Source organism: Rattus norvegicus, chromosome 20, assembly GCF_021556685.1.
Source record: "Rattus norvegicus strain SHRSP/BbbUtx chromosome 20, alternate assembly SHRSP_T2T, whole genome shotgun sequence".
NCBI classification, from domain to species: Eukaryota; Metazoa; Chordata; class Mammalia; order Rodentia; family Muridae; genus Rattus; species Rattus norvegicus.
Window position 1 is genome coordinate 49,714,450 of NC_141553.1, and position 23,826 is coordinate 49,738,275.

At 45.3% G+C, this 23,826-nt stretch overlaps 1 protein-coding gene across 4 annotated transcripts in view; it reads left to right on the forward strand.

Moving 5' to 3' along the window:
• Window positions 1-23,826, forward strand: part of Scml4 (Scm polycomb group protein like 4) — a 93,896-nt gene that overhangs the window by 41,944 nt on the left and 28,126 nt on the right. For 3 of the 4 annotated variants that reach the window (NM_001415016.2, XM_087597555.1, XM_087597556.1), the window contains exons 2-4: window positions 9,183-9,397; window positions 17,553-17,682; window positions 21,115-21,315. In NM_001415016.2, the coding sequence (NP_001401945.1) occupies window positions 9,242-9,397; window positions 17,553-17,682; window positions 21,115-21,315 (487 nt within the window). In that variant the 5' untranslated portion in view covers window positions 9,183-9,241. The remainder of the gene's footprint in view (window positions 1-9,182; window positions 9,398-17,552; window positions 17,683-21,114; window positions 21,316-23,826) is intronic. The other variant, XM_087597554.1, reaches the window with a different exon arrangement.

Below are 23,826 nucleotides of genomic sequence, written 5' to 3' on the forward strand. Positions count from 1 at the left end.
AGTCCATGCAGCAAACACTTTATGGTACAGGAGACAGAGGATCAGCAGAAGTTAGGACCCTGAAGCCAGACAGGAGGATGTTTCTGGTAGACAGCTAGCAGAGCAGCGAGGGGGCTTCATCTGCTGGCTCCCTCAGCCCATGCCCACCTTCCAAGCTTAGGCCATCACCTCCTAGATAGTAGACTCAGACAGCATCCGGGTGTCACAGGAACTAGGGGATGTGGCTTAGGCAGACAGCTCCTTTTTTTAAGGAATGTGGTGAAGAGCATCAGATCCAGGCCAGTACCCAAGATCTCCAGAGTGTTGTCTTTTGTGAGGATGTCCCTTGAAGTGTAAGACACTGTGGTGTTGATATTAAAAGAAATGAGCACCTGACACCAGGAGAAGTCAAGGCTAGCCTGACACCAGGAGGAGGCAAGGCTAGCCTCTCATGGCCTTACACCCTGCTTCTCTTACCTCAGACTCATCTTCTGAGAAGCAGGTCTAAACCAATGGACCCTAGGGCAAAGCTAGTTATAAGGAAGTTCCTAGGCTGCCCATGGGGACTGAAGAAGAGTTAGAACACAGCTAAGCCCTGCCTAGCCAGTAAATTCTTAGTGCCTGTATGGCAATCTGTCTCCCACGTTTCCAGCTACTCTGATGTTTCAAAATCCTGCAGGGTGTAAGACCCTACTGCAAACATTTGCCCTTCTTGTGTTATGACCTCTTCCCTCCTTCCTCTGATGCAAATCACCTTTGGTTCTCTATCCCCCTGGCGGCTCTACCATTCATCGCTGGGGTTGGGGAGTTCATCAGGAGGGAGAGTAGGTGCAGCCAAAGGTAGCTGATTTTGCTTGCTTCTCCCTCCCCAGCATGTGGCCCAGCATAAAGACCCAGGGCAACTGCCACCTCGCCTCCCTGACATCATTGTGAGGATGCTATTTCTGTGGGCAAGGAGGCACCAAGGTCCTGAGATCTCCTTCTATTTCCTAGGCATGTCTAGAAGCTTCATGTCCTCCAGTTCCTCTGGAGCCCTTTTCTCCTTGGTTATGTTGTGGGGACCAGCACTGACCATTGCTTCTGCTCTGGATTCAATTCCTATTCTTCCAGGATGAGTCGTCATCTTCACAACATAGTACACTTATCTTCTCTATTTAGACTCTAGAGGCCGGTGCATACCAGAACTTAGTGGAAAGAAAAGCTATAAACGAGTTCTCTCTCACATGAATGAGGCCAGCTAAAAGAAATTATATTTTATCCTGCTTACCTTTCAATTATATTAAAATAATTACAGTTACATCTGGGCTCACTTCTCTAAGACTTCTGTGTGCTGAAAAGAATGTGTTGCTGCACACGTAATGTATCCCGGTTGCTATGTTACTACTGTCCCTGCAGATACACATCATTACATTGTTCCCCTTCGCTCTTTAGTAACCTCCTCACACCCTTAACTCCTCCACCCTTGCCCTACACTAGTCAGAGAGTCAAGCTAACCCTGACCCTTCTTTATCCTGCAAAATATGAAATCAGCTGCCTCAAAAGACTCTTGATTTTATTTCTAGGATAAAATAAATGAAATATTTATCCTATAAATAAAACATGGAGAACAATATCACCAAGTAAAATTTTAATGCTAAGAATAAATATATGTATTGATTTTTGGCTTCAGTTAGCTAAACTTTGTCAGAACCGGGAAAAGCATGCATTAAAAAGAACGCATTTTTCTCAATTTAACAGATTCTATTATTGTCTTTATTCCTTATTTTTAATAAAGGTTTATTCTATTTTTAATTATGTGCATGTGTGTGTCTGTGTGCACATAGAAGGAGTGTGTGTTCTGGACTGCTGAGCTATCTCTCCAGTCCTTATTGGGCCCATTCTTTGTCATATTTATTTTGTTTTGGCAGAACTGAGTATCGAATCCAGGGCACCACATAGTCTATTCTTTCTTTCACTGAGCTGCGTCTTCATCCCAGTGTCTATAGGTTTTGTTGATCTTCCAAGTGCTCTTTTATACCGAACACACTTCTATCCAAATAGATACATTTTTTGGCCCATAAAAACATAGACACAATGTTGCCACCTCACAGGCGTCAGGTGCAAAACTGAGCCAGAGGCGGAAGAGCAGCGTAAGAAGTGGAACGCAGGCTGCGGCCTCCCGGAATGTACCTCACACACTTAGGCGAATGACACAGTGAGGAACTGTGAAAACCATCGTTAATCAGTACGTGAGAATATTACTAGTCAGACAATGGGGGAGGGTGTAGTTGAGAGGCGAGGAAGAGGAAGTATCTCTGAAGTTTGAGCTCTTTGGGTAGCATTGAGCATGACTGACCAGTGCCGAAGGGAGACATTATCATTAGAAATCACCTCCTGTATACCCCTAAATCCCTAGAGCTATTAGGGCATTAGGCGTCCGAAGGCTGCATGTAAAAGACGCTGGGTCACAGTGAATTCGGCATGGAGCCTCAGAGCAAGATGAAATAGGATTGCCGTAATGTTTTGAAACGCTAGCGAGAAAGACCATTACACTGTGGTCAGGAACCCATTCCCTGTAGTTAACAGGAGAATCCAGGAAAGACTTGAGATCCCGCACCTGCTGTCTTTCATACTTTTAGAAAAAACAGAAAGCCATGAATCTTTCTCCTTGTCTAATTTATCCACCTTTCCTTCATACAACCCTCAAATATCCCTGCCCAACCCACCAGCCTAGGTAATTCTGCCCGAGAAGGTCCTAGATCTGATGTCATGCTCTGATTTTCCCATTTCCACCCACCCCAACTCTGCTAGCAGAAGGGATTTCTTCTATCTCTGATTCTCTAGCATTTCACTTTATTATTTTGTTACATATACACACACATATAGCTTTACAGGTAAATATTATGGGGCTGGGGATTTAGCTCAGTGGTAGAGCGCTTACCTAGGAAGCGCAAGGCCCTGGGTTCCCAGCACCGAAAAAAAGAAAAAAAGAACCAAAAAAAATATTATATATAATCTTATACTATTTCAAAATTATTATATTGTTTTTATTGCCTGCTTTTCTATAGGTGGTGATTATCATAGAATCTTTCTGCCCCCTCTTCTAGAATGTTCACCCAGGTCTTGAAGGGACTGATACGTCTTTTAGGACTGAATACTAATAGTCTCTAATTCTCAGAGTCTCAGTTATGAGACTGCATTATCCATTACCCACTGCAAAAAGAGACTTCTTTGACCAAAGCTAAGGGTGAAAAGCCATTAACAATCTTGGGAGCCCAAGTTGTGGACCCTGCTTACTACAATGTTGCCGTCTCATTAAGAGATGCCAGTGCAGGGGCTGGGGATTTAGCTCAGTGGTAGAGCGCTTACCTAGGAAGCGCAAGGCCCTGGGTTCGGTCCCCAGCTCCGAAAAAAAGAACAAAAAAAAAAAAAAAAAAAGATGCCAGTGCAATAGTGGTGAGACTGTTACATGGTAACCAATTATTTTCTGGTTGTCTCTGAGGCCTGTTCAGCAGGGGATTATGTGTCTGAAACTATAAAACTGGCTAAAGCTCAGTCAGTCACAGGCCCTACCTGGAAAGCCACACTAGCATTTTGCTAAATGGACGTACACAGTCAAATTGTCCTCTGAGTAATGTTTACATCAAATGCTGTAAATCAGGTGCTGCTCTCAGCCTCGTTCAAAGCAACTCCCTTTCACTGCTTTTGTCTGAGATATTAAAGCAATGACCAGTGGTGTTCAGTGTCTCGGGGTGTAACATCATCAGAAAACAAAGAAAACGAAAGGCTATTTTTTCTTAAAAGAGTAAAGGTATCCAAAAGAGCTCCTGGAGAATGAGACTCATTCATGAATCGTTCATTTTTCTCTTTGCATATTTGTCTCTGATTTAAAAATTTCAAACTATGCAAAATGGCACACAAAACAAAATAAAAAATCACATTTCAGTTTCTTTGTTCAAGGGTGACCACCTCCAGACTTTTGAGGGTTTTCTTTCCCAGACCTAGACTAGTTTATAAAGCACTGACGATTCCTACATAAAGCCATGCAAACACTGTAAGAAGAATCCTACATGAGCCCTCTTGTATACACATATACATGCACACGCATGTACACACATACGCACCACACACATGCACGCACATGCACACACACACTTTCGTACTCATGCATGCTTAAAGTCAGTAAGTATTCCATTTTATAAGTTAGAAATAATACACTAAATCAAGGCTGTTTTGGGGGATGTTTAGTAGTTCACCTTTATAAGTCATTTTGCAAAGAAGGACCTTGGCCATATATTTTTGGCTGTCTTTAGATTTTTTTCTTAATAAATTTTAAGTAAATTGTTTTCATTAGAATTTGTTCATTCCACCTTTTCTTTTCTTTTTTTATGTTTTTGGTTTGTTTGCTTGAGATATGGCCCACTGTGTTGCTCTGGCTGTCCTAGAACTCACTATGTAGACCCGGCTAGCCTTGAACTTACAGCGATTGGCCTGCCTTTGCTTCCCAAATGCTAGGACTAGAGGCTTGCATCACGACATCTGGCTATCCTTATATCCAGAGGAACTTTTCCTTCTGGATGGCAGTCTTTTATTGCATATTTCAATATTTGCCTTTTCTGTTACCACTGAACCATGTTTAAGCATGATAAAATGTCATGGTATCTTCCACAGTTCTACTCTCTTAACGAAATCTCCTGTGTCTTGCTCTCAGTGCTCCAAAGCCGAGACACTTCCTTATTTTTACTATAATTTTTTTTTAATTCTTTTTCTCTTTTCTATCCAAACCATAGTTTTGGGAAGGAAGATTTTGGGGACCTACATTCCCCACCCCATGCCCTCACACACACTTTCCAAAGTGTCTGGACCTGTTATTGAAAGTCAGTTGCTTTACTGGTCACTCTAAAATAACCCTACAGGGACATTTAAAGGAACCCTATGGTACTGATATATTCATTTATTATCCAATCAAGTATCCTTGGTACTTAGCAATAGATTTGTCTGGGACGAGTGTTGGTGAACCCACTGAAGTGGAAATTTCCGTTTTCTTTGGAGACTCAGTTGTGTCATGGGATGTTTTTCTGAAAACTTTCCTATGACAGGAAGTTTAGGCTGAAGCAGACACGTGGGAGGGTGTTTTTCTGAGAACAGACACATGGTGTTTTTCTAGAAACAGCCAGGGAAAAGGGCACCATATGTTTTGCTACAGAGGATGCTTGGAAAGGTTATAAATATCACCCATTGGACGGTAGATGACGCTGTCTGGTATTGGTTTGCCTTGCCACTCTTTGCTGGCCATAATTTGCCATGATTTCAGAGAGAGAAATGTCACCAAAGAACTTCTGGTGGTGTTCTGGTGGCTTCTTGCCACTTCCTCAGGCTCAGGCTGATTGGTGGAGCCTTGTGGTTTCTTCTGGATTGAACTGCCGTTGCTGAGTTGTGAATGGTGTTTTCAGGTGAATCAAGCTGCCACTGCTGCTTTGGTGTGAACTGACAATGCAGATTGGATTTGCTCCATAGAACTATTTCTAAAGAGGTCCACATCTACCTTTTCCCTATTAACCTTCCCTTCCCACTATCTCTGGTGGGTGGTGGGCTAGAAGGGCAGCTAAAGCATTTAAGAACCTTATTAAAAGTAGGTTTTGAAAGATATAAGCCTACAACCTGTTCTTGATTCGTAGGTAAAATGAGCAACCACCGGGGCATGGTAGGATGAGGAAGCTTGGCTATTTCTTGCCTTTGGCACTGGCTCCCATCTCTCTACTACCTACAGCTCCACCAACAATGGCTGGTCAATTAGCATAAAATTACGTATCAGACTGGTTATCCAGCAGGGCTGTCACACTGCCTAAGACTGGCCCTTCTGTGGAAGGCAGGGAGTAGGAGGCAGTATGAGGCATGGTCTTTCCTCAACGAGAAGGAGGTGAAATGTCAGGGGAAAGGAAATTAGTTGAATAAATAGCATCTGCTTCTGCTTCTGCTTCTGCTTCTTCTTCTTCTTCTTCTTCTTCTTCTTCTTCTTCTTCTTCTTCTTCTTCTTCTTCTTCTTCTTCTTCTTCTTCTTCTTCTCCTTCTCCTCCTCCTTTTCTTCTTCTTCTTCTTCTTCTTCTTCTTCTTCTTCTTCTTCTTCTTCTTCTTCTTCTTCTTCTTCTTCTTCTTCTTCTTCTTCTTCCTCTCCTCCTCCTCCTTCTCCCCTCTCCTCCTCCCCCCCACCTCCTCCTTCCTTATTAGGAAAGGATTTTGTTATATGGAACTGTGTAAGGAAAGTTAAGTTTAGTTGTTAGACGTCAAAGACTTCTTAGGTTTACTTCTATTTGAAACTTTGTTGCTAACTCATATCATTCTAAACTTGATTTTCCTTAAAGATTATTGCATTTTATTTATTTATTATGTGTGTGTCTGTGTGTGCACACAGGGACAGACCTGCATTATATAGGTGAATTTAAAGGGTAGCAATTACCTTCCATGTTGGTTCTTGGATGCTGTCCACCTTAGTTCTGAGACAGGGTCCGTCAGTGGGAACTGGCTCACTAGTTAGGTTAGGCTGGCAAGCCAGTGCACCAAGCCAACAAATGTACCTGTTTCTGCCTCCCCAGTGCTAGGATCCCAAGCACAATTACTATGCCTGCCTTTTTATATTGTGCTGAGAATGAAACTAGAGCCTCACCTTGCTGTATGAACAGTGTAGCAGTTGGATTTCTGCTCGGCTCCTAACCCTAAACTTTCTCTTGCTTCCCTTTTGACACCGATGCTATTAGACACATTGTTAATCTCTACACAAAAGGCGAAGTAAGACAGGCATGTCCAAACACTGTGTTCCCAGCACTCTGGAGACTGGAGCAGAAGGAACCTAAGTTGGAGGGCAGCTTGGACTGCATAGCGAGGCCTTGTCTCCTGAAACTAAAAACATAAACCAAAATAAAATTTAAAGAAGAAGGCAAAAGTAGAAAGGTGCAGAAACACAACCTACAATAAGAAAACCACCTGTTTCTGAAAACTTAAACTCATTATAAAGAAGCAGATCTTTGATCGCCATAGGTCAAAATGAGGCTGACTTTCACCCAACAAGATCTTCTTAGTTTTGTGCTTTTGACTTCTTCTGTACCAATGAATGTTTGGGAGGTTTGTCAGTGTCGAGGTCCAGGAATAGATTTTTATGCTATGGATTCCTATACAGTGATCATAATTTATTGACTCTAAGATGTATTCAATTACAAAACGCATCATTTTCTTATGCCTTACTAAGAATTCTGATTTGCTTGAAGTGATATAGGGGCACCTGTATTGCAATAAGGTTAATATGTTAGAATATGTTAATATGTTATCTTAGAATCAGTAATATAGGTTTTTTAACACAGAGAAAAAAGATATTTTTAGCAGGCTGAGTGTTTTATGTAAATTATCTTATTTTATTTGTAACTATGTGTTTATATATGTGCGTGTGTGAGGATTTATGTTTGTGAGAACAGTGCCTACAGAAGCCAGAAGAGGCCTGGGGAGTTGCAGGCATTTGTGAACTGCCTGAGGTGGGTATTTGGGTTCTCTGGAAGAGCTCTGCCTACTCCTAACCACAGAGAAACTCTCTATATCTAGCCTTTTTCTTTATCTGAAATATTCAACAGTGTGTAAAATACAAATATTTCTACCTTAAAATTCTATTTATAGAGTTGGGAAGTAAAAATGTTCCTCCTTTAAAATTGTATTTATGGAGTGCGAAGTGTGGCTCACTGGTGAAGTGCTTGGTTGGCACACACAAGGTTCAACCCCTCACACTGTGTATCTGCATATATATATATATATATATATATATATATATGTATATATAAACATATCCACCAAATATGGTATTTCCAAAACCAAATCTTCCCCTGTTGTGTTTTAAGAGAATTTCTAGTGTTTTGCCTTTTCTTCCCTGAGTAATGCGATGTAGTTTCTGCTTCCATGCCCCCCGCCAAGGTGGTACGGGGAGCTTCCCTACTAACACCTACTGCAGGCTTCTCAGAAGAAGCCTCTCATTTCTTTTGGAAGGTTCCTCTACTCTGTAGAAGTGAATTGCATCACCTAACATCGTCCCAGAGTTAAAGCTCGGCCCCACTCGACACATTCATGCCCAAGCTGGATATCTGACCTCTGAGCTTCCACTTCCTCTGTTCTCTGGGTCATGGTCTTGTTGGTGGCCTCTTGCTTCCAGATTTATGGACTTCTGCTCAAGCAGCTTATGATTAATATTGTCGGAACTATGCTAAGGTCACGGTCGCGTGCAGGGGGGCTGTGTACAAAGAACGTTGCCCACAGTCTGGTCATCTTTAGTGACCTTTTAGCAAGCCTCCTTCCTTTTATTTTACCATATAAAATTTTTTGCATAGTTGGGATCATTTTTATGCATCGTTTGTGCGCAGGATGCTTACTTTGCCCAACATCGTGCTATGAAAAATGTGTTGCTAAAGGCAACTTTAACTTCTTTGCCGGTTTTAGTTTGTGGATGTATTAGCTGTTCCCTTACGCATCGTTATTTGGGCTGTGTCTATTTTATTTCTGCAATTCTAAATAATGGTGAAGCGAACAATTTCTGCGTGCAAACTCCCGTCCACGTTTTCACTGAGGGATATCATGTCTTTAATAAAATTGACTTGTATTGTTAAAAAGGGCGATGACAATTTGTAATTCAACCAAAGGAACAAGAGTAAATATAGGGGGATGGATGAGTTTGTGTAATACAATAGTATTAAATATAATACAATTATATTATATATTTAATATATCAATATGTTAATTAGCAATATAATTATAATCGTTATTCATGTGTCATATAATTGCATATCAACCATTAATATGCTGTTATAATATTAATTAATATGATTAATATGATATTATATTTCTATATTATTAACATAATATAGTTTATGTAGCATTAAACATTATAAATGTAGAAGATCATGCATAGTATTTAGATACTATTATGATACGATTTTATTAGTCCAACATTGAATAGAGACGTGAAAGCACCCAGTCACTGGTGATAATCTCAGGTATGTCTAGATCCGGGAATCTCCTGTCTTCTCCACTTAGCAGGACTGCAGCCTAGTGGTGCCTGGCTCACTTTCGGGTGCCGCCATGTTTCTCCTGTAAGTGGTAGGTGTGCACAGATCACTATCAGATCTACGTGCTTTGAAAACCAAGCAGACGTTTCCAACCTTGTTTTCCTTTCTGTCTGGACTAATTCCCAGGACCTCTCTTGCCTGTGTGCGGTTTGCCTCCTCATTCAGTAAGCCTGGCACCAGCAGAAATGCAGACCCAGAGGGTCCCAGGGAGGAAGCGTGGCCGGCCTCCACTTCACTCCACGCGGGTGCAGATGGCAGTGCATAACCTTTATTCTGCTTCTTCTGCCTCCGTGCCAGCAGTGACAATCCCGAAGAAGAGAGGACGGAAACCCAGGTACAAGGTATGCCTCCTGGTCCCCATCATGTTGGGCTGGGGCGCTGGGAGACTGGGCACAGCTCTGCTGTAAAACGCCATGGAAGACTGGGCCTGGGCAAACTCAGGCTGAGAAATAAGTCTCTCAAAAGAGCCTGTGACGGACAAGGTCTCGTCGGGACAACGTGGCACACGTTGTGTGCTTTTTTTTTTTTTTTTTTTTTAACAAGTGGAGAAAGCGAATTACAGCAGATGGGGAAGCTGTAAGTTGAGCAGATTTTAGGACTGTTGCTAAACACATATTGTTTGTTTGTTTTTTTTTTTTTTCTTTTTTTCGGAGCTGGGGACCGAACCCAGGGCCTTGCGCTTGCTAGGCAAGTGCTCTACCGCTGAGCTAAATCCCCAACCCTTTAAACACATATTGTTAAGCTTGCATCTAAATGAGTGTCAGGGGCTGAGCTGTCCCCTGACTATTCTCAGCAGGGTGGCTCTTGAAGCCACTTGTAGAACTTATTCCTCATCTATGGTGGTTTTTTTGGTGGAAGCAGTTGACATTCCCGAGACATTTAAAGTAATGCCGTAAGTAGGCCAGTGTCAAAAGATGTAATAAGATTTTTCTGGACAGAGATTTAGCACAGGACTCCTGGGGGATGGATTATAGTTTTCGGCTTATAAAAGATGCTGATGTCAAGTTTGGCTGCGAAGAGGCAGATTTATAGCAATGAGGAACCTGAGAGCATTTTAAGGACTAACAGCATGGAGGGAGAGGCTGTGGGTGGGAAACGGATGACGTAACCCCAATCCTACGACCCCGCCCAAACCAGGGACCAGCCTCCATCTGACCCCGCCCAAACTAGCCGCCACCCCGGCCTATGATGTAACCCCAATCCTACAACCCCGCCCCAACCAAGGGCCAGCCCCCCCCCCCCGACTATGACATAACCCTAATCTTACAGCCCCGCCCAAACCAGGGGACAGCCCCCCGTCTATGACGTAACTCCAATCCTACAACCCCGCCCAAACCAGGGGACAGCCCCTCCCCCGTCTGACCCCGCCCAACCCAGGGGCCAGCCCCCGTCTATGACAGATTGTGAAGGGCTGGCTAACTGAGGGAAAAAGAGAAACTTGTTCTCTGCCAGCCTCCGGGCTTTAGAAGAGAATTTGTAGTTGTCTCCCACATAGTTTCCATGAAGTAAAACTGCAGTTTCCATCTTGAGACCTGAATTTTGCAACCAAAATGCAAATTGGCAATTAACTCTCAAGAATTAGGAAAATGTATGGAAATTATTTTAGGTCAGCGGAGAGATCTTGTGGAAGATCCGGTAATGAATTCAACCTTTATCCTTCTTCTTTGCAACTCTTTCAAATGAAAAAAAAAAAAAAAAACCCAGTCATGAGAGAAAAAGGTTCTTGGCTATTCGAAATTACTTTAGTTTTCTTAACTTTTTTTTGAGATATCATTTATTTTATTTTATCGTATGATTTTGCTAGAATGTATGTAGCATATGTGTGCGATGACTGAAGAGACCAGAAGAGGGCGTTCTCCCTAGGAGAGAAGTTATAGATGGTTATGAAGCAACATGTGGGTTCTGAGAATTGAACTTGGGTCCTCTGCGAGAGCAGCACTCAATGTCTGAGCCATCTTCCCAGCTCCTTATTTCAATTTTTAAAAAGTGTGTGTGTGAGTGTGAGTGTGTGTGTGTGTGAGTGTGTGTGTGTGAGAGTGTGTGTGTGAGTGTGTGTGTGTGTGAGTGTGAGTGTGTTTGTGCCCACAGAGGTCAGAGGCATTGGTGTCTCCTGAGTTACAGTTGGTTGTGAGCCACCTCCTGTGAGGGCTGGAAACAGATTTGGGTCCTATGGGAAAGCGGTGTGTGCTATGAACTGGTGAGCCATGTCTCTAGCACACGGTATATATTTTTTAAAGATCTTCTTCACCAATTCTTCCATCATTTTTCTGATGGGGAAACCTCTGTCAGGAAAGCTCATGATGATTTGATTTTAGGATTGTGTATCTGGTCTCAGAAGCTAGCCTGGGCACTTGTGCCTTCTCAGGCACCTACCTGTACCATTGCTGGAGTCTGGGAATTGCGTTAGGTCGGGGGAGGGGTGGAATGGACAGGTTTTCTGTTTCATAGAACCAGGGAGCAAGTCCAAGTTCCAAGAAAACATAGTAAAACTTCTCTGGCCTTCTTCCTGGTCCTCGGGGGGCTGTGACCCAAGAATGAAAATTACCAACAGACACAGTGTTTCTTGGGCCAAGAAAAACGGCGGTTCGCCCCCACGGAACAAACCTGATTCACGTTGCACGTTTCCTCCCTCCTAAAAGGGGGTTTTCAGTGTCCCCAACACTCAGGGAAACCTCTTAGTGTGCCTGATATCCAGGGACATCTCAGAGCGGTACGCAGCATAGGTCCCTTGGCTGACACAAAGACCCTGCACAATGCAAGCAGGTCTGGTTCTACCTCATGGTGAATTTCTTTTGTAGGAACAAGAGGCCACCGCTGTTTTGTGAGCCTACTTCCCTCAAAGTTAGGAAGATGCATGGGACATTATCTCAGACCCTGCTCCCCACCCCCGAATGACTCTATAGGCCTTAAACTTAATGTCCTAGAAGAGTAACTTCAAACCAGGTGCCCATCCCTGTCACCAATCAAATATGACACAGGAAAGATAAGAACCACGTGAAAGTTTCATAAAGCCAAAACGATTTGCTCAAAAGATTACCCTTTATTCTAAAATACATGGTGAGAGAAAGTTTTTAAAGCTGTGATAATTTAAAATGTTCTCAGTTGGCAAAACAAAGTTGCTAACCCAGCCTCCTCAGTTTCAGTTGGCGACACACCATTTTACCATTAATGACGGGACTCTTATTGTAGAGGAGCCAGCAAGTAGATTGTACAGGTTCACCCCATTTACCAAATGGCCGCTAATTTGGTGATTTTTAACTCCGGGGCACAGTTGGGGAGCCAGAAGTTGTTTTTATTTTGTTTGTTTGTTTGTTTGTTTTGTTTTGTTTTTTAAACTGACTAAGTAAGATCTTACTCGGTCTGGCCTTAATGACCTTGTATTTTATTACTAAGAAAATATTTCTTGGCTTGGATACTGTGCTTCAGGTTTCCATTTCTAGCTGTCTGGAGGCAGAAGGATTCTCGGAGTCTGTGAGTTTGAGAGCAATTTGGGTCAACAGTAGGACCCTGTCTCAGATAGATAGATAGATAGATAGATAGATAGATAGATAGATAGATAGATAGATAGGTAGGTAGGTAGGTAGGTAGGTAGGCAGGCAGGCAGGCAGGCAGGCAGGCAGGCAGGCAGGCAGGCAGGCAGGCAGACAGACATAAAATTAGAGTAGAGAGTGGATGTGTTGGAATGGGGGAAGGGCTCCTTGGGGAGGATAAGAGGAGAAGAGAAGGCAACCCAGGACGAGTAGGATCCAAATGCATTAGACATATATGAGTTGCTAAAGAATAAATAAAAATTATTTTTTTTAAAAAGAAAGCTCTTCCATGCCTGTCATCAGAGCCCCTTTACATTTATGTCAACTCTCCTTGCAAGTTCAGTTCCCGTAGTTTCTACCCTTAGATACAAAGAGGAAAGCATTCACAGGGGAAGATGCTGAGAGGGTAGCAATAACTCGCTACAATCCGATATATATTAACACAGTAAGCACTGCTAACAATATTACCCAGTAGCAATATGGCTAGTGACACTGTAATCGTGATCATCCCGTGACTGTGAACAGTATGATTTTGAGTCTTTGTTGCACTTTTCTCTTAGAGATTCTGAGGGTGTTTCTTCTGTGGCCTGGGTCTGTGGCAGCTGATATCTCTCCCAGTGCCTCTGTCAGTCCTCTGTTTCTCTGAGAACCTCCCAGGCATCTCTCTTCAGGACTTGAGCCCAGTTGACAGTAGGACATCTGAGTGCTCCTGAGGCTAATGCTAACACAGGTCTGCTATAGAAAAGGGAGGATCAAGCTAGAGGGCAGATGTCAGTCCCCTGGAGTTCACAGCCCCTGCCCCATCCTGGACCATTGGGCTGAGTCCCTGTGTATGGAACCTGCCACCATATTACTGGGGTCTGCTCACCACTGAGCCTTGCTGTCCACTGTCACCTTGGGAAAGGACACAGATAACCTCTGAACACTGTGGTTTCTAGAAAGAGCTGCACTCTGTCATGTGGACAGTCTTCTTTGTTTCAAAGGGAATGCTTACCTCTTAGCATTTCAGTCAGGCCCTCAGCTCAGAAACTCTGCCAAGGGCAGCAGGCGAAGGCCCCTTATATTCCATGACTGGAAAATGCCTTGATCTTCGTAAGGATACAGGAGGGGCTACATGAAGCAAACCCTTCTGTCCTGGAGGTGCGCTGACTTAAAAACCTTGAAGTAGTGGGACCGCCATCCTGTTTGTCAGGGCTGTGAACTAAAAGCCAGTTTGAAAACAAAGAAGAAACAACAACAGGGTTTTATTTCTTTGGGTGTCACCCACCACATAGCAGCCATATGTGCGACAGGCTTGGAGTTTAGATCAGCGTTTTGAAGTCTTTTTCTCTTCACGCCCTTAAGTCTGTAAACCAATACAAGAACCCGGGTCGGAACTTGTAACATTTGCAAAGGTACAGGTGACACCATTCCCATGCTGTCTGCTCTGAGCCACCGACAAATGAACCCGAGTATGGGGTGGGCAAAGTGAAGCTCTGAGGACTCATTACCTTTTAAATAGACTTAATTCAACTGTAAATCCATGCACTTGAAGTTTTAAACAACAGCTCTGCTTGACTTCTGTCTTAGTTTTCGTAGCTAGGACAAGACACAATGACCACGGCAACTCTTATAAGGGAAAACATTTCATTGGGGCTGGCTTACAGGTTCAAAGGTTTAGACCTTTATCATCGTGGTGGCTGGCACGCGGGCAGACGTGGTGCTGGAGAGGTTAGCTCAGAGTTCCACAGGCAGAGGAAGAGAGAGAAGCTTGAGCATCTGAAACCTCAAAGCCCACCTCGGGGACTCAGTCCTTCCAACAAGGACACGCCTCCTAATAGTGCCACACCCTGTGAGCCCATGGGCACCATTTTCATTCAAACCACCACAGCTCTCAACTTATAGGCCTTCCGGAAGATTGTATAGCCTCTTCTTCTGGACTGATACACGCCAGTTCTAGCACCCCGTAATTGTCTTCTTATGATCTTTTGTCTGTGGAAGTGGCTAATTTTCCCTATTTTCTTATGATGGACAGTTTTGAGGAGTTTCACAGAACGTGATACAATTGACTCTGTCTAGCACTTGCTCCACATATTAGACTGTGCGTGGGAGGGGATCACAGAGGGGATGTAACATCCCTGGGGAACTTCATCAGAAGCAACTACCGTCCCTACCGCTGCTGATGTTGACTTGGATCCTGTGGCTGAGGTGGCTTTGGTCGGGTGTCCCCACTGTAGGAGTCACTGGCCCATTTCTACACTGCAGTATTTAGAAGGGATTCAGTATGCACATTCTTAAAGACCAGGGTGTTGAGCTCACCTACGAGAGAAGATGTGCATGTTTGGTTCATGAAAGATTGATTTGTTCCCCTTACTTATTTACGTTTTCAGACATTTACGTACAGCAGATGGACCTGTGGACATCGATTACATAATACTTAGTGTTATTATAAGTCACTACACTACCTCTCTGTGGCTTGGAGTGGTCCAGATCTTGCTTCTTAAGATACGTCTATCGCTGGCTGTTTTCGTAAATATCTTATTATCTCTTGTCATATTGAGATGCTTCCAGCTGCCTCTGTACTCCCCGTCTTAGTCTTGGGACCATCCATTTCTGATAGAAGTCCCTGCTCCTTTTATTGAAGAATGACATTAGAAACCAACATACGAGCATTTCGTTTTACTTTTGTCCACGAAAACAACCATTTAAACAAGTTAATTAAAAAAAAATGCAAATCAAGACTAGCGAAGATGAATGGCCTGTGATGGTAGAAATGGATGCCGGCATCATATCACGGAAAACGTGCCGCGTATCTGTGTCCCGCTGTTTCTAGACGTTCCTCTCTGCCCGTGCGTTTGACTTCCGACTACTATAAACGGTGATCCCGTAAAGCTGGATGCCCAGAAGTCTCTCTCAGAGCCTTCGCTGGTTCTGCCTTGGAGTTTTCACGGAACTTTCTTCCTGGTTTCCATGGTGACCACAAGCTCGCCAACCTTGTATCTTCCCACAGTGTCTGCCCCAAGTGTGTGAGGTGGCATTGAATTGTAGGGTAAATCTTTTCCCGTTGCTGTGGATAGTTCTCTGTCCCCTCCTAGACAAAAATGCCAATACACAGTTAGATTTATCTTCTAATTCACACTCCCCCCCCACCCCCAACTCTTAAGTTTATTCCAATAGGAAAGTTAAATTTTTTCAATGTACCCGGGGGGTGGTGGAGCACACCCTTAACTCCACTGACCCTCGGAACCAGTTGTGACTTCTTTCTACCCAGATATATTTCCACCTTCTAAATGTGTCCAGAAACGTCCATCAGTCCTCTCCAGCCCCGCCCCACCCCGCCCGCCCCGCCCCCACCTACCGCTCTAGGTTAGTGTCCCTCTCCCCCAAACAGCTAGAGAAGGTCTGGCTCAGGACAATACATATCTGTAGAATGACTAAATGGGTGGATAGAGCATAAAGCTTATAGTGATTTGGATGAGAATGGCCCCCACAGGCTCATATATTCCCAGTGCTTAGTCACCAGGGAGTGGAATTGTTTGGGAAGGATCAGAGGGCGTGGCCTTCTTGGAGTGGGTGTGGCTTATTGGAGGAGGTGTGTCACTGAGAGTGGACTTTAAGGTTTCAAAAGCCCAGGCTAGGTCCAATCTCTCTCTGTCTGCTGCCTGCAGATCATGCTGTAAAGCCCTCAGCTACTGCTCTAGCAGCACGTCAGTCTGCTTCCTGCCATGATGATAATGGACTAACCCTCTAAAACAGCATGCAAGCCCTCAGTGAAATGCTTTCTTTTATAGGAGTTGCCTTGGTCATGGCGTCTTCTCACAGAATAGAATGGTAACTTACTGAATTGATCCATGGTATTGGAGCATTCTTTCTTTCTCCCTCGCTGTTAGTAGTTCATTCTAAAGGTCTAGAAGAAAGGTGTGTGTGTGTGTGTGTGTGTGTGTGTGTGTGTGTGTGTGTGTGTGTAAGTTAACAATGGGACATAATACTTGGCCCACCAAAGTGTGCTCATGGATCTGCAGAGACGTCCTACCTGGGGCTCATTAGGATACAGAATACTACCTCACACTCAGAATCCAAATTGACATTTCTATGAGACCCACAAGAGATTGTTTGAAAGAGGCTTGGGATTGAGCGATGGTTCTTGAACTGTGTCTACACGCTGATATCTTTTGAAACATTTGCTGCCAGGGGCCCCACACTCTTATAAATTGACTTAATTCTTCTGGGGTAGGGTTCCTACATAAGTCAATCACTGGTGAAAAGGAGAAGCTAATGACATATTCCACCTTCAAATTATATCCCGGATCTGTCTCCATTGACCCTCTACTGCTGTCCATCACTTGGACCCAACCTAGTGCCAGGTGCAGAGTGACTTGTTGACTCGCTGTCCCTGGCTTGTCTTCACCAGTTCCATTTGTGTAAACGCCATCTTCTCACGTGCAATTTCAGGGAGACCTTCACAGTGGTGGCTGCTCCTTCCGATCCCCATCTACACAGTTCGGTGGTCTGCTACAGGAAGTCACCATTGAACAGCTACTCAGCAATCCGGAGAGTGCTCACCCTGTGAGCTCATTAGAGAATGGGAAAAGCATCATGGTCCATCTCCTGGTGGATACAGGGAGAGCCTACAGCTGGGATTGTACCCAGCACGGAGTGTGGACAGGGCACTGCCCTGCAGTCTGCATTCTGGTCTCGGGAGCTCATGTGTTTTGACAAATCATGCCTCTCTGTGTTTCTACACCCACTGCCCGGTGCTGTCATTTCCTGATAGTGCCAATGTAAGGGTATAGAGCTATCGATCCTCTGAGGATAATCCAAATACGAATTTTGAACATGAACTTGAGTCTGGAGCTCCTTTCCCAAAGCTGAGGAGGAGAAAGGTGTAGGAGTGTGAGAGTCTAGAGAAGTTAGCAGACATCCGGATGGTTGGGGTGGCAAAGAGAGCATTTCTAGACATTCGCTGATTAAACGGACTCTCTTGCAGATCAAGTCTCCGGTGCTCATGACTCCCTTGGCCCTGTCACCTCCACGGAGCACTCCAGAACCCGACCTCAGCTCCATCCCTCAGGATGCAGCCACTGTCCCCAGCTTGGTGGTCCCACAGGCTGTCACAGGTACGTCTGCAGAACAGACGCATTGGTGGCAATGGTCCTAGAGTAGCAGGGTGTCATTTCATCTCTCAGGTACTTTATGAATCTAAGGTTTTCTCCAAGGTATCATTTCAGTGGGTGTGATGGTGCCTGCCTTTAATTCCAGGAGGCAAAGGCAGGCTAATCTCTGAGTTTGGGGCCAGCCTTGTCTATAGAATGAGTTTCAGGACAGCCAGTGCTGCACAGAGAAACCCTGTTTCTGAAAAGAAAGGAAAAAGAAAAGGAAGAAAAATTTCCCTGAGATAGCCCAAAGAAAGATTAGACATGGTAGCTGGCAGCAGATATGACAACCGCCCCCATTCTCTGAAAGCACACATTTCCTTGTCCTGCAGTTCGGTTATTAAAAACTTTGTTTTCAGACTGGTGAGGTGGCTCAGCAGGTAAGAACACTGGCTGTCCTTCCAGAGGTCCTGAGTTCAATTCCCAGCACCCTCATAGTGTCTCACGACCATCTCTAAAGAAAGCTAATGTCCTCTTCTGGCATGTAGGGGTACATGCAGACAGAGAGCACTCCTACAATAAAAAACAAAACAAAACGAGAAGGCAAAACAAAAACCTCTTTGTTCTCCGTGAATGTTGTTGTGAATGCTGGGTTCAGCTGGCTGCCTTGGGGTGCACAAGTGAGAGCAGCGGCTGGATCTGAGTGTGCTCACTTGAGTGTGCATTACAGAATGTGTCCATCCTGCATTTGTGATTCCAGTGGCTACCATATGCTCCAGTGTCTGTCTGTCTGTCTCTCTGTCTGTCTCTCAACAACTTCATCTTGTAACAGTAGTTAGATGGCTATAAAGGCACATGCATGTGTAGTGTATGCACACGTGAGTGTGCGCACATGTGGACACGCACAGGAACACACACTGCCCCTCATCACAATTTCAGTCCTTGCTCCTCCCACCCACTGAGTCCTTTAGCCTTCTAGCCCCTCCCACTGTAGTACAAAGACTAAACCCATTAACACTGCTGAGGAAGCTTCCAGCCTCCACCCCCACCCCGTGATTCCACTCACCAGATGTGTGATGTCCACACATCTCAGCATATTCTCTTCCTCCGTTTGGAATGAGCTTCCTGTCCAGTCACCCCATCGCTGCCTCACACTCAGCTCCGACAGACCCTGCCTCCTCTCTTGGGTCTTCACTGCTGGGGGTCTCACCTCAGCCTCTGAGGGAGAGTGGGCGCCCTTAGAGAATGAAGTGAACTCTTGTGGTCAGAGGGAATTGTCTCCAAGTTCCATGGCGCAGCCCTGATGGCAGACCTGAGCCGTTCTCCAAGCACTTTGGTTACTTCATGAGCGAGGCCGTAACACTCAGTTCAGGCTTGCTTGAGCGCGTGGGAGGTGCCTGCCTGCTGTCACTGTCTAACCATCCCAAAAGCTCTGCTAGTCACTTCACCCCCTAACATCCTTAGCACTCCCCTGAAACAGTGACCTCTGAGGAGAAATGGTCCTATCGTGGAAGGGCAAACACTTAAGAAGGCCACTGATGCATGGACGATCATATGACCCCTGCTGTTAACATTCTGTTTTACTTTACTCTTGTAAAACTTCTATCTCTCAAATCTATCATACACTATCAACAATACTCATGAGGCAGAGACTTACTGTGCCATTGGAAGGGGAGAAAATCACATCTCCACCTTACTTTGCAGACAGTTTTTCTCAGGAGGCAAGCTAGAAAAATCTTCGTTTGCTAAGGGTCCGGCATTGGGAGCAGAGAAGAAATCAGGCTTTCTATGTAGGTTACGATAACATTGTTGTTACTTTTAAATCTTCAAGCAGCTGACCTTGACAGCGGAGGACAGGATGCATTATGTCAGGGCAGTCTGGGGTCAGGCTGACCTGTTGGGCAATTACTGTCGAATTACAGGTGAAATAGTTGTGAGTGGGCACATGCGCTGTGTTGTAAGAACGGAAGGGAGTTGAACGTGTATCAGCTGACATCTTGTATCAGAGCCCCTCAGCCAACTGACTGTTATATTAACATTATTTATTATTATATTCATATAAACACGATGATTATTTACATAATAACAGTTAGTAATCCATCGGGCAACTTGTCAGTAGAAATATTTTCTCTGAAACAGAACTCATGGTGATCCCTGAGATGACTTAGTAGGTAAAGATGCTTGTTGACAGGTGCTTGGTGACCTAAATTCAGTACCTGGGACTCACAGGGTGGACGGAGAAAACATATTCCCTCAAGCTGTCCTCTGATGTCCACATGTGTGCACCATAGCATGCCTGATGCAAACATATACATGTGCATGTTCGTGAGTTTGTACACACACACGCACACACACACACCCCAATGTAAAAAATGATGCGTGAGGTTTTTATTTCCTCTTTTAATTGTAAAATTGATTAATCTATTAAACATGGAAAATCAGTTTACAGACACTCTGACACTTATGTTATATAAATATAACATTAAATTTATGTTACATAAATGTTACTTACCTATAAAACATACACAATACATAAACAGTTAAAATGCAGATGAACACAATTTATGTTCAAAATTTCATAATGAGATACATTACTTTATTAAGTAGTTAAAAGTGTGAGGAATCTGGGGCTTGAGAGGTGGCTCAGTGGCTAAGAGTTTAATGTGGGCAGAGGAACTGGGTTCAGTTCCCCACATCCACATGGTGGCTTTACAACGGTCTGTAACCAGATCCCAGGACACTGCATGCATATGGTACATAGACATACATAGGCAAACACATGCATGTGCATACAGTAAAAATAAATAAGTCTTTTAGGTGTGTAATTACTGACGGCTTTCGAACATTATTTTCTGGAATTATAAATGGAAGTCCCATAGGAACCTCATACTGCTTCTAGAATGATCAGTGTTACAACAAGCTTTTTATTGGTGCAAGTTCACAGAGAAAGAGCCAGCTTTTCTTGGAAGAGAAGAGAGATTTGTCATGTACCTACCCAGATGAAAATACCTTTATATACACTGCCCGTATGGGTGGTAATAGTCATCTTCTGTTCAGTTTTACACTGTTGGAGGAGACCCAGCTATCCTTCTGCTCACTGCCACGAGGTCGCCTCTAGAGCAAGCTCAGGCAATTAGAACGGGCAACTGTTTAGCCTTTTTATCGTCTTAAACTGGGAGGATCGGTCACAAGTCTGCCCTTTGCAGCTTTCCTAAGGCCGCAACTGTTTAGCCTTTTTATCGTCTTAAACTGGGAGGATCGATCACAAGTCTGCCCTTTGCAGCTTTCCTAAGGCCGGGGCCAGATGCAGGCCTTGCCTTAGACAGCACCCCCACCCCGTGTCCCCTCCTCCCCAACCCCCTCCCCCACATCCCGTCCCTGCCGCCTACGCAGCCTGCAGACCCGGTGTACTTGGAGTGCTAGATGTCTCACCTCTGGTATTCTCTGTGCCCACAGTGTGCCTCTACATTAACAAACAGGCCGATGCCGGGCCATACCTGGAGAGGAGGAAGCTGCAGCAGCTTCCGGAGCGCCTGGGGCCCGAGCGGCCTGCAGCTGTCCTGCAGCAGGCCGTGCAAGCATGCATTGACTGTGCGCACCAGCCGAGGCTGGTCTTCTCCCTTGTCAAGCAAGGATACCGTGGCGAGCTGGTGTCAGGTAAGGTCTGGGGGTGTGGGAGGGATGCCAGTGGTCTCTCTGCAGCCATCCCCATTGGGGACAGTGTGTGTCTAGGTCTTGTCTTTTACCTGTTGGGCTCCAGGTCCTCTGTGAACTTGTGAGCAGAATGTGTCTCTGGGCACGGCTTGAGAGACAGCTACCAGACCTAGACAGCAGGACCTCCTGGGTCCTCACCCTTGACTCGTTTTCCTCTCCTGATTTCCAACACCATTCCTTTGCCTTCAGACATATCCGCAACACAGCCCAACCACAGTGGACTCTGGAATAGAATCACACTTGTCCTTTGCTCTAAATCGTCCACCGGCTCCTATGTCCAAGTGAAAGCCCACATCTTTACTGGGCCCATAGGTCTATGTGAGGTGTTTCCAGCTCCCTCTCCAAACTCTGGGTGGCTTCTCTCTCATCCTGTGTTTAGCTCAGGCTAGATGGCTTCTCTGCCAGTCTTCCTGCATCCTACTATACTCTAACCCCAGGACCTTTGCACTTGCTGTTCTTGTCTTCCGGAATGCCTCACCCTAGTGGTCCATGCTACATGCTCCTGGACACCCTTTAGGGCTTCTCCTCAAATGTTGCCTTATCAGACTCCTCTCTTCTCCTGACCTTGACCTGAATATCAGATCCTTTTATTCTTTTTTCATAGCACTCACTACCATGGAGTGACATAGCAAAAGAAATCTCCCAATTTCACCCTATGGGGGGTGGGGTGCGGGGTGCACCTCCTTAAACAGGGTCTCAGCTCATCTAGGATTTCAGCTCTGACCGGACAGCTTCCAGGGGAACAGATTTGCCTGCGGAGTGGGAGGAGCAGAGCTTTCAAGTCTTTGGCCTCTCTATCCCACACTGTACAACTCTTGCCCCTGCCTGGCTTTGCGTTATTAAAGACATGGTGGAGAGTTAGGCTGGCGTTTTCTCTGGCTCAGCATTGTGGCGATGTCTTCCCTCCACACCAGGAAAAAGGCAGATTTCCTGGCGATGGGCTGTAGGGTTAGCAAGGGGAAGCAGCTGTGGGAATGTCTGCCTGCAGCCCCAGAATCTCAGAGGTAGAAGCCGGAGTAGCTTGAGTTTGAGGCCAGTGTGTGCTACACAGAGAGTTCTTAGATATCTGTGCTACACAGTGAAACATTGTCTCAAAGACGAAGGGAAAGAGATAAAAAGAGGAGGGGAGGGGGAAGGGAAGCAAATGGAGGTGAGGGAGGAACCTGGACTAGGTCCAAGCGCATGTGTCTGGCTGGGGGATATCTAAGGGCTTCAGCAGATAGGAAAACAGGAGGACCTGTGAACAAGGGAGGGGAGGAGAAGATAGTCCAGGAGTTCCTCTACTGTTCCACCTCTGCCTTCCACTCGCCACCATCTTACCCTGTCCCCTTTCCTTGTTGCATAGCAGAGCTCAAGACAGATCTGGGGCTGAGGAGGTCCTTGTCTCTGTGTGCATTCTCCATGTTGCCACCTGTCTTAAAGACTCTGTAGTCCCCGACCCTGAGCTGGAAGAACGCCAGTTTTCCTGCTCCTCCCTCTCTGTGGCCTCAGAGCCTTGGCACTGGAGAGAAGTAAGACCGGAATGGACATCTTTTGGAGTTCCAGTTGGCTGAGGGGATTCCCAGGAAGCCAGAGTGGATGTGTTGGAGAATGTTAGCCTTGGTCCAGTTCTTCCTGACTCCACCTGGAGGCCATGAAGTACGGGCTAGCTTCTCATGTTGTAGTTGGAAATAAGAGGTTCAACAAAGCTACAGGACAGCATCAATGTGGCCCAGAGAGAGAGAGAGAGAGAGAGAGAGAGAGAGAGAGAGAGAGAGAGAGAGAGAGAGAGAGAGAGGACTCAGGAGAAACAGCCAGGTGCCCACTCAGCACTTAGAAGCTGATCTTCAGGGCACTGCCCCCCCAAACACCCTACAACAGCACCCAGAATTTGGTCATATGGGGACTGGCAGAATCAGGGAGGAACCTTAAGGCTAGAAGAGGGTGCCTGGTCCTGATTCTCTGAAGAGTTGAGGAGAGCAACATCGTAGAGCCCCACCATTCTTCCCAGCACACCTGGGATGCTCTGCCTTAGCCGCAACCCCGAGGGAAAATCTATGAACTCAGCCATTCCACAGCCTCTTGAAAGAGATGGGATTTTCACCATGTGTGCAATCCCACGCACACGTGCCCCCCGCCCCCACCAAGACCCTCCTTACCTTGGAGCAAGTTTCTGTATCACTAAGCCTTTTAAAGACAGCAAAGTTCTGGGATAGCATGATGACAGCGCTGTGGCTGGCCCCTGGATCAGAGCCACGTAGAGTTTTAAATAAAAGGGGAGCGCCACATCGAAGCCACATGAACTGAAAAACCCAGCCTAGGTCCCGTCTGTCCCTGTGGTCTGTCCCTGTGTCCCCCACCTCCCCCAATCCCACCCCTCCCCCGCCTTCCCTCCTGTCCTCACAGGCTGGTCAGGAGGCTGTGAGAAAATGAGTGCCCAAGGCCTTACCAAACTGAAAATCGCTACAAGAAGGA